Source organism: Phaeodactylum tricornutum, chromosome 13, assembly GCF_000150955.2.
Source record: "Phaeodactylum tricornutum CCAP 1055/1 chromosome 13, whole genome shotgun sequence".
Classification (NCBI taxonomy): Eukaryota; Bacillariophyta; class Bacillariophyceae; order Surirellales; family Neidiaceae; genus Phaeodactylum; species Phaeodactylum tricornutum.
Genome location: NC_011681.1, coordinates 856,925 through 869,057, shown reverse-complemented (window position 1 = coordinate 869,057; position 12,133 = coordinate 856,925). Strand labels below are relative to the sequence as shown.

At 49.8% G+C, this 12,133-nt stretch overlaps 6 protein-coding genes across 6 annotated transcripts; 2 read left to right on the top strand and 4 right to left on the bottom strand.

Moving 5' to 3' along the window:
• Positions 1-739: 739 nt before the first annotated feature.
• Positions 740-2,003, bottom strand: PHATRDRAFT_47517 (predicted protein; the record flags this gene model as incomplete). Its single annotated transcript, XM_002181608.1, has 2 exons — positions 1,506-2,003; positions 740-1,392 (listed from the first exon to the last, which is right to left on the bottom strand). Exons 1-2 carry the CDS (start codon positions 1,984-1,986, stop codon positions 740-742), a joined length of 1,134 nt encoding a protein of 377 aa, XP_002181644.1. The 5' UTR covers positions 1,987-2,003.
• Positions 2,004-2,741: 738 nt separating this feature from the next.
• PHATRDRAFT_37751 (predicted protein) lies at positions 2,742-3,425 on the top strand (the record flags this gene model as incomplete). Its single annotated transcript, XM_002181784.1, has 2 exons — positions 2,742-2,822; positions 2,946-3,425. The coding sequence occupies 2 exons, from the start codon at positions 2,742-2,744 to the stop codon at positions 3,423-3,425; spliced, it is 561 nt and encodes a 186-aa protein (XP_002181820.1).
• A 260-nt stretch (positions 3,426-3,685) lies between these two features.
• On the bottom strand, positions 3,686-4,948 carry PHATRDRAFT_47516 (predicted protein; the record flags this gene model as incomplete). Its single annotated transcript, XM_002181607.1, has 1 exon — positions 3,686-4,948. The coding sequence occupies exon 1, from the start codon at positions 4,895-4,897 to the stop codon at positions 3,686-3,688; it is 1,212 nt and encodes a 403-aa protein (XP_002181643.1). The 5' UTR covers positions 4,898-4,948.
• A 522-nt stretch (positions 4,949-5,470) lies between these two features.
• On the top strand, positions 5,471-7,210 carry PHATRDRAFT_37749 (predicted protein; the record flags this gene model as incomplete). Its single annotated transcript, XM_002181783.1, has 1 exon — positions 5,471-7,210. The coding sequence occupies one exon, from the start codon at positions 5,471-5,473 to the stop codon at positions 7,208-7,210; it is 1,740 nt and encodes a 579-aa protein (XP_002181819.1).
• A 38-nt stretch (positions 7,211-7,248) lies between these two features.
• PHATRDRAFT_47514 (predicted protein) lies at positions 7,249-9,306 on the bottom strand. Its single transcript, XM_002181606.1, has 3 exons — positions 9,005-9,306; positions 7,737-8,894; positions 7,249-7,445 (listed from the first exon to the last, which is right to left on the bottom strand). The coding sequence occupies exon 2, from the start codon at positions 8,459-8,461 to the stop codon at positions 7,793-7,795; it is 669 nt and encodes a 222-aa protein (XP_002181642.1). The 5' UTR covers positions 8,462-8,894; positions 9,005-9,306; the 3' UTR covers positions 7,249-7,445; positions 7,737-7,792.
• Positions 9,307-9,605: 299 nt separating this feature from the next.
• Positions 9,606-11,882, bottom strand: PHATRDRAFT_47513 (predicted protein; the record flags this gene model as incomplete). Its single annotated transcript, XM_002181605.1, has 1 exon — positions 9,606-11,882. The coding sequence occupies exon 1, from the start codon at positions 11,757-11,759 to the stop codon at positions 9,606-9,608; it is 2,154 nt and encodes a 717-aa protein (XP_002181641.1). The 5' UTR covers positions 11,760-11,882.
• Between the last annotated feature and the right edge of the window lie 251 nt (positions 11,883-12,133).

Here is a 12,133-nt window from a genome sequence, read left to right as displayed (position 1 = left end):
AAAGAGCTGAGGGCAGAGTTTGAAACTGGCTCGGCGAGAAAGGGTAAATAGAATGTGTGTGATTGCACTCGATATTTCTTTTGTCCACCCGGTGCATTTTTCCAAATTTAGTATAGCTAAATAAATAAATATGTATAATTTAAAATTGATACCTCGTTGGCGTTGGGTTACGTTCACTTTTTCTCTCCCGCTTTGCAGTTTATGTACTTTACATTATTACTTGTTCCGATGGCTTTCTCTAGTTAGAGCTACTACAGAGAAGGATGAAATAGACCACCTTTAAAAAGACTTGGAGGATCCCTAGCAGTTAGTAAGCCAACCTTCAAGTCCCGCTGGAATTAAGTTTACCGCGCTCGCCTGAATTGGAGATATTCTACGACGGCCAAAGTTGTTACCAGAAAAACGACAGCACTTATAAATACGAAACCAATTGTGCACGCGTTGCTACTTGCTGACAATATACCAAAATAAATGTTTGTTCAAGCAACTAAACTTTACGTGAGGGATAGTCTTTAAGGATTCTTTTGATCCTAGAAGATTTGCCTTGGGTATGAATCAAAGCCGTAAAGTTCCTAGTCCCAAGCTTATTGTCCTCAGCCAGACTCCCCTACAGACCTTTCTAGTCCAGAGCGAGATGCCTTCTTGTGCATTTGTTTGCTAGCTACAGCATGGATTCCAAATGTGTGGCATTCCATTAAGAGCGGAAAAGGCTCCAAAATATTAATTGATAGTCAATCATTTACCCAGGTAGTTGTTGCCCTTGTGAACAAACAGACACTTGCGTATTATCCGGCACTTCGTTTCTCATCCAAAACCGGAAAGCTTTCCCTATTTTTTGTACCTTCAACTTGGTGATGTCTCTCATAAATTTTCTTTTATCGGCGTACCACTTTTGAGATGCAGGTGATTTTACATGAGGCAAATGGATGACAAAGCCTTCGCCGATTTGATAAAATTTGTAGCCCATTCGTAGGACTTGCTGAATCCATGTAATTTTGTTCTGGCCAAAACCAACAAATGCTTCTTGAAACGGTGGAAGGCTTTGACAATGACGGACAACAATGTAGGGCTCGTAGCGATCGGAAGTCACACACTCAATATGTAGAAGCTGCCTCGCAGGTTGTGTTATCCAGTCTGTATAGCGCGTACTCGAATGTCCATGAAAATTGGTATCTCGGTTAAATTGCGCGACATGCAATTTGGGAAGACGTACAGTTTCGTACAGCTTCAATAAAGCGTCCTTGGTTTTCGGAAGTTTGGCCAAGTTGTGAGCCGCACATGGCGCTCTTTTGGGATCGCAAACCTTGCTAAGCTCGAAGGCGGGGACAACCAGCGCGTTTAAGTGGTCACCGGAAAGAGTTTCACGATGCAGATGAAGCGTCTGGTATAGGTCTGACGACAAAACAAATCAACGTCGATCATAAGAGCATGGCTTGTTTTGACGTGGGACATGGCAAGATTTCGAAGGCGGTTTACTGGATAATCTTCATTTGAAGTGAAGTCACTAAGCAAGCTCACTGTAATCATTTCAGTGTTGCAACCATACTCGGATAATGTCGACAAAATTATTTCTGGATCCATTGCAGCTGCAACAGCTAGAGAAATTGGATGGTTGCCCCAGCGCTCGCAGTGCAGTTTCATGAGTTTGAGACGATCAGGAGAAAGTTGCGTGACAAGAGTGAAGTCAATATCTTGCGCCTTCAGTGGCGAGCATGTTGGAGCCATCTGGCTTTGAACTTTGAAGTCATACTTTTGATATCCCTCGTCCTCGTGGGAATTGTTTGTTACGAAGGTTGTAGCCCGGAGAGTCGAGTCCGGAAGGACCGTGAAGACGGCAACCTGATAATGGAAGACAGCTGCCGTTGCCGCCATGAACAGGGCCCATACTACCAGGAATAATCTCGACCACTGTAGTGTGCTTATTTGCTTAAAGGGAGGTGATCCAACAAACAGCCCTCTCTTTGATGAGCTGTGCCAGGCAGTCATCGTACCTTATGTCAACGACGGTACGCAATGTTTAATTTCGTTTTTATTCCTCGTTTACAGGGCACTAGCGATCGGAATGATTTGCGATCGTTTTTCTGCGCAGGATCATGACAACATATATTTGTATACAATATATATGTATATATATGATATCTTATTCAAGTTCTTGATCTACAATCAAAACGCAATAGTATCGGGATTTTAAAGAGAAGATCGAAATATTTCGATTATAATTTTGCATTCTAATCCGTTAAGTCATGCACGCAAGCCACCTCGCGCGAAGAGGAGAGCGATTCCAGGCCATCACACCGTCGTACCGAGAATAGAATTGTTTGCCGTTATATTTAACATTGAACTCTCTTTCGCACGTATAAGCGCCGAGGAAAGAGCGTTCGGTTTACCATGCGTCGCTTTATTCCTTTTGGGGGAATGTGCTACTAATGTAGGATTAGAGTAGTTATGCTTGGAGCCATGATCATTCATTCGTGTCTTTCCTCCACCTCATGAATTTTTGGTGTCATGCAAGCACGATTTGTTTTAATGGAAGGTAACTGATCCTTGACAGTCTATCAAGAGAATCTTGGTTTCCATTCTCTATTTTGCATGTAAACGAGACAAGCACCTGCACTGCAATGTGTTTGTCAACTTTCTGTCCCGCGCTTTCTTCAAACTATATGGCCTACCCTGTCAAATTGTACACATGAAGTCTGCTCGTCGCAGAGAAACACTATATACTTGCCGTCCTAGTGTCTATCATGTCATGCTTTTTTGTTTTGATTCTTCCTCCAAATATATGGAAGCGTTTGCTTGCAAAAAACTTTATAAACGTAGAAAACGTAAGTCTACACTGCCCCGAGTGTTTATTTTGGTTTCGTTCTACTAGACCATTCAGCTAGACGAATGTAACTCACTTTTGACTTAAACTGGCCTCCCTCTCGTCCACGAAAACACTCCATTAGGATGTGCAACTGGCCGCTTTTGTTGGTGCATACCACATGATAATCGAGCCCGGAGAAAATCCCACGCGTAATCTCAAACCCGCACGCAGGACGCCATCAAAAGGGTATTTGGTTACTACCGGCTCGGCTCAGGTTCTGAGACCTATTGATGCTGGTGGCGAAAGTCGCGTCGTTCAACGCTACTTGAAAAATCCCGTCACCGACGACGGTCGTAAAATTGACTGCCGTTGTATCGTCCTTTTCACCGAAGCAACTCCTGGCCAACCTCGCCTGTACATCCACAATCGAGTGTACTTTCGTATTACCCAGAAGTCTCATTCGATTTCGACACCTCGTGATTGTGTGAATCCGGAATCTGTCTTGAGCGCCATTCACTTGCTCGACAGCGAAGCTCGGTCGAGAGACGATGATATCCAGATTCTTCCTGTTGACCCCAAACCTGTCGCCAAATTGGTGCAAAATGACAATGCATTTTATTGAAATGACTTGGATACAATCAATGAAACCAGAAGCAAATGTTCGTGCCAAGCGTCGCGAAAATTCGAGATTTAAATATTTCCTCTGTTTGCAGACGTGATTTTTGACCGAACCCGTCCAATCGTACATCGTCTAACAAAACTAGACTAGGCACGGGAGGATGCTCGAATGTCGCTCAATCACCGACTGCCTCCATCGTTTGTAGAATATGACCAAGTGATTGTATTCTACTTTCACTGACCGTCTTATTCTCCTAGCCTGTGTCAGCGCTTGACGCTGTACTCGCCGCGACTAGTCACAGTCGCTCCCGGCGTAGCGGGCGCGTACCGATACAGTGCCAGTACCTGGGAGGGCGTACACTTTACCCGGCACAAGGGGCATTCACCGCGTGTCATGATCCAAGATTGGAGGCAGGACCAGCAGAAGCAGTGGCCGCAAGTCACGGGGCAGGCCGGATGTCGCCGGGGTTGGCGACAAATCGCACACGACGTGTTGCTCTCGACAACACCCGGATTGTGTGCAGCGGAATGTCGCGCTCCAATAAATTTAATTGACGAGCCGCGCACATTCGTGCTGAGTGACGGGCCGTCCCGGGTGTCGATCCACCAGCGAAGGAGGACTCGGGAGAATCCTAGCAACGCTGCAGCTGCCGACTGCGACAGGAGCAAAAGGCCGACGATTCGAACACTAGTCGGCTTGTTCACCAAACGAGAAGATTGCGGATCGACGGAGTGCAGTTGATGACCCAGTATCCGATGCAGCCAGGAAGGATAGCGGCCGTTCAAGCAGTACAGACCAAGGTGAAATCGAATGAGCCACGTAGCAATAGTCTGAGAAGGACTTTCGCTTTGTGAGTGTTGATCTGGTAGGTCGTGCGGACCGTGTGTTAAGTCGTTGTAAGGCAATAACGCTTTTGCCACACCTTGCACAAGCTGTTTCGCCTTCTGTTTCCATTCTGCAAGAAAAAGGGAAGCTGGCATTGGCATTGACTGTGAACGAACGAGTGTCTCGGAAGAATCACTAGACGGTTGCCGACTGCGTTGTATCATCGCTCTTCTTTGGGCTTCGAAAAAATCACGCCGTGACGAGCCCGTCAAATTTTCGACTCGTTCACGGGTAGCGTCTGTTTCCGACGTTTGACTTTGAAGAAGATACACAGCAGCAACGAGCCCGAGCGACGTACTGAGCAACTTGAACCGAGAAATAAACGACGACGAAGTACGAGATGCATCCCTGTTTATGTATGAGAGACCCAGTGCTTCCATCCCCAAGGTCCTCCCTCTTGATCCCACAACCAGGACAATATACAACACAAGACTCCAGAACCAAGCGTCTCGTTCTAGATTTTCTCGACGTTGGCGTGGACACCAACGATGCCAGATCTCGACAACGACCTCGCAACATTCCTGTACGTAACGAGAGTCTTTCGCTATCGCTAGGAGACTCTCGGGAATCAAATCCTCAGATTCAGCCATAGTGTGGCGTTTGGTACGTCGTCAACGTCGTCAGCAACATCACCAACAACAACCGAAACAGGCGCAGAGCTCATCGTCTACAATACAACTCCGGCCATAGGGGGACGGAAACTGTGTGACCTGTCAACCGCGAGTTGTCGGCTCCAAATGCCTTTTACGTAGTACGGTCCCTGTACTTTTAATGTAAGTACCGGTAATCGATTGCTTGCTAGCTAGCATGTGATCAACGCACACAGCGACATACCTTACCTATTCGACCAATCCAAAGGAAAGAGGGCATTAGGAAGGACCCGGATATCATTTCAGATCGACGGATCAATCACATGTCAAATCGAGATCGCATCACGTCACAAATCCCGTTGCGCTAGCTACCTATACGCATAAGAGGGTTGACTGTGAGATACCGATACCCACTGACTGGTGAACGGGACCAGTATCCAAAGCAACGCCGCGACCAGTCCAGGGAGATTTCCTGCAATCAGCGCCCGCCTCTCGATTGCTGATTCGTTGTCTCTTGACGTAGCAATGAGAACTCAAACTGCCTCGGTGACGTGTAGTCCGCCGAGTCTCGCTATGTGGCCGACACGGACGAGTATCCTGCTGTGTGTCGTGATGTTGTTGTCGAATGCACGTGGGGAACACAGAACCGCCTGGCAGGCTCTGCGTAGCAGGTCTGTGCGTCCGCAGCCCGTGCCATTGCTTGCGCCACCACCGTCGGCACCATTCCGATTCTCGTCTGGCGCAAAGTCGAGTACGATTCTCTGTGCTAAGAAACCAAACACAAAAGCCAAGCCGTCCGTTGCACCTCTCCAATCGTTGTCGCGGAAAAATCGCATTCAAAGCGTATTGGATTGGGCACAAAGAGCGGACGTTCAAGTAAGCAAGGAAATAGCGTTGGATTCTCGAGTGGCCGAGTACGGGCTCGGCTGGTACGCCTCCACCAATATTCCCACCAATCAAGTTTTGCTGAGTGTGCCCTCCAATCGAGCCTTGACAGTGGAAATTCCCGGTGAGGGACCGGACGATCGCTCCGTTCTGGACTTGGTGGCGAGCTCGGACAGTGGCAGCAAGACAGAGGTACGGGCCTTGCCCTGGTTTGTGCAAATGAGTCTGTACATCTATAAATTGGACCAAGTCGATGCGGACAAAGAAGGTGTTGATATGCGCCCCTGGTTGGATTCGCTACCGAGGTCTTTTGATACCGTCATACATTGGTCCGAGGCAAATCGGCAAGAGTTACAGTACGATTCTATGGTAACTGCCGTGGCCAGTCAAGAACAAGATTGGAAACGGTACTACCAATCGCTCTTGCAAGCTGGAGCCTCATCGTCGTCCTTGACATGGGAGCAGTTCCTGTGGGGTTGTGAGATTGCTCGATCACGAGCCTTCTCCGGAGGATTTACAGGATCCGCCTTCAATCCAGGAGTATACGCCTTTACGCTCTTGCTCGTCACAATCTATGTGGGTCTGGGTGTGGGTAGCCTCGAACAAGCAGCCAACGGAGCTGGTGTGGTCTTTTCCGCAAGTATACTCAAGGACTTTGTGTTGCCCAAACTCTTCAAAAAGAGGCGATACGTAATTTGTCCCATGATTGATATGGCCAACCACCAGTCGGTTAAATTTGCTGGCCAAGTCTCCTTTGAGTACTTTGCTAATGCTTACAGTTTAGCCACGGATCAAGCTATTCCGTCCGGTGACGAAGTTTACATTTCCTACGGGCCGCGATCCAACGATCAGCTATTGCAGTACTACGGATTTGTTGAGCGCAACAATCCAAACGATGTGTATGTCATGCCACCTCTACGAGAGTGGGATATTGAAGCCTTGGAACGGGCCACGGATCGCAAGTTTGCGGTGGGACGGTTGGAAAAACTCAATCGTGCCGGATTGTTGGGGAGTGCAACGACGGTACTTTCAGACAAAAAGTACGACGAGACGGAGGTTGCCAACGCCAATGGGGGCGTTGTGATAACGCGCGTGTTGGGCCTAGACCCGGCCATTCTTCAAGCCTTGCGAGCACTCGTGTCGACAGAGGACGAATGGAATGCCGCGGGCCAAGCAGTCGGCAGTTTTGCGGAAGAAGGGTCGGGCGGAGCCGCCAACGAGGCAGCCGCTCGGCTAGCGGCGCGAACGGCGGTCGGAATGGAGCTCCAATCAAAAGAGACCACCCTGCAAGAAGATGAAGCCCTACTCCAACGAATGGACACTGTGAAAAGTATGGATGCTAGCAGGGAAGAGAAATTGGCGGTCCAATTTCGGATCGAAAAGAAAAAGTTGTTGTCCGAAACGCTGGACAAGTTGTCAGTAAGGTAATATGGTAACCTATATTGCACAGCACTGCCAACAAAATTCAACGTAGATCAAGTAGTATTATTAGATTTGCATGTTTACAGACAAACTTGAAAAAGTTTAAAATCCTGCGTAATATGGGTTGCGACAGTAAACGATGTTTGCACCAATACGATGTAATGGACCGCGAGATTGCATTGCTCTAGGAATTCGTAGAACGTCGAAGGTAGCCGCCGACTCACATTTAACGCAGCGGAACCTGTGTGTGAAAGAATGTATCGACAGACAGGTCCAGTGTGAGTTCACAGGAGTTTGAACACCGCTGGGTTAAAACGTCGCGTGTAAATGCAATCTTCGAAGACCATGACACCCAAACACGCCGTCGGAACATTTTTGTCCGTCAGACGCTAAGTTCACCAAGACAATCTCTTTCCCAAATCGCCGCAACATTTTGATGCATAAATTTAGAACGTCCACCGTCATACAACTCTGAGCAACGCCTAGGATCTTCGGCCAGACATGACGGAGCGCCAACTAGTAGTCAACGTACCATGCTATCCAAAATGTGCTCAAGCGACCAAACATCCGACATTGCCAAGCAAAAACTTAAAATTCCAAATGAGTGGAACCACCAACGGACCCACAGCCGCCCGTGGCTTTTTTGGTTTCTGCGGACATCCGACCCCCACCGGAACGCACACCGGTACCCCCGACACTGCTCCCACCTTCCGCATATTCTTCCGGCGGAATGTGCAGCAGTTGTATGTGTAGTTTGCGACGATCCCGTTTGATTCCGTACAGAAAAGCAGCGGGTCGCTTGGACACGGTCGCGTCAGCAAAGTGCCCACTGGATGCGGCAGCCGTGACGGTAGAGACCTTGGTCACGTGTAAGAGCCCGTGAAGTGTGCGAAACTCGGCTGGTGGAGGGTATGTTTGCCGCGACGCAAACCCTTCCACCTCAAGCACAACATCGGAGAGTCGTTGCAGGCGACGCGCGGCCGGAATGTCCTGGGACCGTATCGTCCAAGGCTGGACAGCCACCAGGAGGACAACCGGCAATTGCTTCTCCCTTATGTAGTTTAGCAAGAGGGGTAGAGCGCTATTGAGAATTTGCATCTTGGGATGATAAAGAAGAATACGAACTACTTTTCGCCAAGGTTGCGTGAGGAGTTCGTCTACACGAGAACGCAAATGCCGATAATATCGGACACCGTCCATTCGGCATGATACGACTTCTGTATGCACGAAAGCGCGCAAGTCGATCTGGTCTTTCATTCGACCATTCAGATCAAAAGAGTGGCAAAACACAGATTCCTTGCTGTTAGAAGAAGATGACACTTTTGCACTCCCGGTTGAAAGTCCCGAGCGCTCCTCTTGCACAGATTTGCGATATTGCCACGCAATAGTAAGGCCTGCCTCCGTTTGAGCATCATCATCATCAGTCTTCTTCCGTTTCTTCCACGATCCCGAGCGGCGCTGTCGCTGTAGGAATGGGTGAGGTTTCCGAGGATGATGCTGCGGCTTTCTTTACCTGTTGGTCGTGGTGCAAATTTCGAGGCAGAGAATCCAGCAACTCGTCAGCCACCGCGCGAGTCGTCCGGAGCCCAGAATCGTCCTGTTTCTGATCTGTCGTTTCCCACGATGACTGCCAATCTGTTACGTCATCTTTTTCCGTCGGGATCAACAAGTGCTGCTCTTGAGCAATGGCCTGATGGATAGTAGGGATACGGGATGCAAGCAAGGGTTGAATAAGTAAACGGGTCAGTGCCAGAAAAAAGATGACTCAACCACGCAACAAATCGTAACTGTTTGACACACCTCGGCACACCAGTACTTGATGAGAGAATGTGAGAGACTCAAAGTGGTCCACCGATCTTCTTGTAACCATACGACGGTGCCCAAGGGCTGCCCCGCACCTCCCAGAAGAGCGTCCCACTCCCGTAGACCTGTCGAGGTGAGTGTAATCCCACCCGTCCACGGTTTAGTGCCTTTGAGGCCCAACAATGATCTATGGTGGCTGTCACTGCTGCTAATTCCCTCGGGATTCTGTGATGCTGTCGCAGGTGCCGTCGTTCTACGTCGAAACGTCGACGCCATGGTACCGACGCCTAAACATTCGTCATGATGAAAATTTGTGAGCACGTTTTGTGTGGCGGAGAAACGAGGCGAAATCGAAGTATCCTTCAGTGTCTGTCCGACGCCCCAAGCGATTACCAGAACGGAAACGGACACATCAAGGAGGGCTTCCCTCTGCTACTGTAGCTAGAAACTAGAGATGATGCGGGAATGGGTATAAGCCATAACGCCAGCAAATGGATTAATGTAAGAGAGTACTTATTCCACAGTACAAGTCTGTTCGAAAGTGATAGCGTCGGTTCGTATCAGCAAGATCGGCGTAGCAAAGTGTACTCGATTGCTCCTACGCTTTCAGCGAATACAACGGTTCGGTATAGCGGTCGCGTTTTTGGAGAATGGTGATGGAGTTCTGGTATTGTTTGTGCGGTTCAAGTAAAGACACCTCCACGTATTCATCGGGCGGCAGGCCCGTCACGTCGGCTCCCTGCCGAGCTCGAACGGCTTCCAACCACGATCGTGTTTGACGATTGGTCAACGTCGAATGACACAGGAGAAATCCTCCAGGGCGCAAACTATCCCAGGACGCCTCCACAAATTCTTTGGTCCTCGCGCCTACACCAAAGTCACACCACAAGACGTCGATCGAACTGGAATTGAGCCGCAACTCAAACGCGTCCTGCTTCCACAAGCGCAAGTAGGCATCCAAGCCCAGTGACTTGGCAATTGCCGTCGCACCCGTGGCGGTTTCTTTCTGGTGTTCGCAATTGTCCACGCACAAGAGCGACGATTCCCGATGGTGGTCGTCGAGGATGGCGTTATAGTCTTCCACATAGTCCACGACAGTCCACGGCCAATTCAGTAGTTTACATTGGCCCGCTCGTTGCAAAGCCTGAATCCGTTGCACTTCTTCGTCATTGTCTCGCAGTGCTTGGAGTATCCACAGACTAGTATAGCCGGCGCCAATTTCTACCACGTTGCGTGCCTTGACGAAACGCACAAAGGAATACAAGAGGGGTCCCATATTTTCGACACCCATGTGGGGATTGTACAAAGGTTGGACGTGGGCCAGGAAATTGCGATTCCAAACGGGCGATTGTGGTAGAAAGGTATCCCGGACGACTTCATCGTAGCGAAAGAGTCTGTCGTCCAGCGACGGCAGAGGGGTTCGTTCTTCCGAGAACAAAAGATCCGACCGTACGACGTACTTCGGAGCGCCGGCCAGAACCGGCGAACCTTCGTGTAAGCACCAGGACTGGCGAGCGTATTCCACCGCGTCCTCCCCGACGCCCTGCGGAAAAACCAAACAGGATCCGGCCACGGGACGGACCGAGGCCACCAGAGGCGACGGACCTTCGTTTGAAGCACACGGTGCGTAAAAGTTGGTGGCACCACCCGTAAAGTTATCGTTGAGATAGAACAACACAGTAAGCCGGGAGATCACCGTCGCGTCGTCAGCCGAGTCATCCCAGACGAGCTGTGCTCCGTCGGCGGATAGGCCGGAAGGCGGAAATCCGGCATCAATATGGGGTGCAAAGGTTTCGGTACCACCGGGACTGTAGCGATAAACGCGCCAACGTCGATTCAAGCCAGCGTAGGTCAGTCGTACATCCTCTAGTTGTGGTACTTTGCCGTGTAAGTCATTCGTATCAGTTGTCGGCGGTTGAGATTCCATTTCACGGCGTCGTTCTTCGACTTGGTCGATATCTATGTGGCGACCGAGAGTCTGCCCAATTCGTGTGGCAATTGCGGGTGGTACCACAATTTGTATGGCGCCGTGATGGTTCTTGCCAGCCTGATACGACCCGAATCCCAATTGCTGTTCACACACTTGGATGATATCTCGACATTCTTGTGGCGACAGTACGTGATCCAAACAAAAGGCGGGACCGTGTCGTAGTACCCCTTCGAGTCCGCGGGCTCGTGGGGTTGTGTGGGTGACGGGGAAGCGATAGTTGTTGTTGCTGCTCTTGTTGCGGTTTGGACTTCCCGTGGCGGCAAAGGTCGGCACTTCCATGGCTCCGAGAAAGGAATCGTCGTTTGGTTCCTTGTTGACGCTGTTATTGGGGCTGTCGTCGTTGCCGGACGCCTCTTGACCAGGCAAGCGTATGCGATACACGCTTCCAAAAAAAGGAGTGTCCTCGGCGACCCAATCATGCTGGCAGTTATGGACGTCATCGACGGTCGGGACCACGTCGGTACTAGTTGATGTAACCGTGGAATCCATTGGTTGTATCGTTGTATGGGACTCATCCGATGCCTGTGTTCCTGGTGGCACCAAGGAGAGCGGTGATGGTAGTCGTTGTTGTTGTCTTTGTGTTTGCTGTTGTCGTCGTCGTCGATGCAAAAGCAGTGCGGGGAGTGATGCAGCGGTAATTCGATGCGGCGTTGCCCAGGTCGTGACTGGAAGGACGAACCCGTCGCCAACGGACACCAATCTGGTCATCGCTACGAACACAAACACCCGACCGAGTCGGCATGTTCTCGCGCGCGACGGCATTCTGGTCTGGTGGATAAAAGAGACCGAGTCCACAATGCAGTGCACCTTCGATTCTCTCCAAAAGGGTGAATGGAGTTAGTTCTCCCACAGGCGCGGGGATTCTGTCGACAAAGGATCGTCAACGAGCTAACTTTTACCAGAGATTGCTGTGGAAAGAGAACTGTAATCGCGACTGATGGATTGACAGTGATGGATTTGTGAGATCCGTCCGTGAAGATACTGACTGGCATGGCCGGTATTCTATTTACAGCGTAGGCGGACACCTGCAAAGGGCGTAGGGTTAGAAGCCGAATTGCCGTTGGTTCCATTCACAATCAATTCTAATCTGTCGACTGTGCTTTTGGTGCGTCCCACGACTACAGGCTTTCCCGCGT

Coding starts and splice junctions, on each gene's coding strand:
- PHATRDRAFT_47514 (XM_002181606.1), bottom strand. CDS start 8,461: ATGAAAGACCAGATCGACTTGCGCGCTTTCGTGCATACAGAAGTCGTA.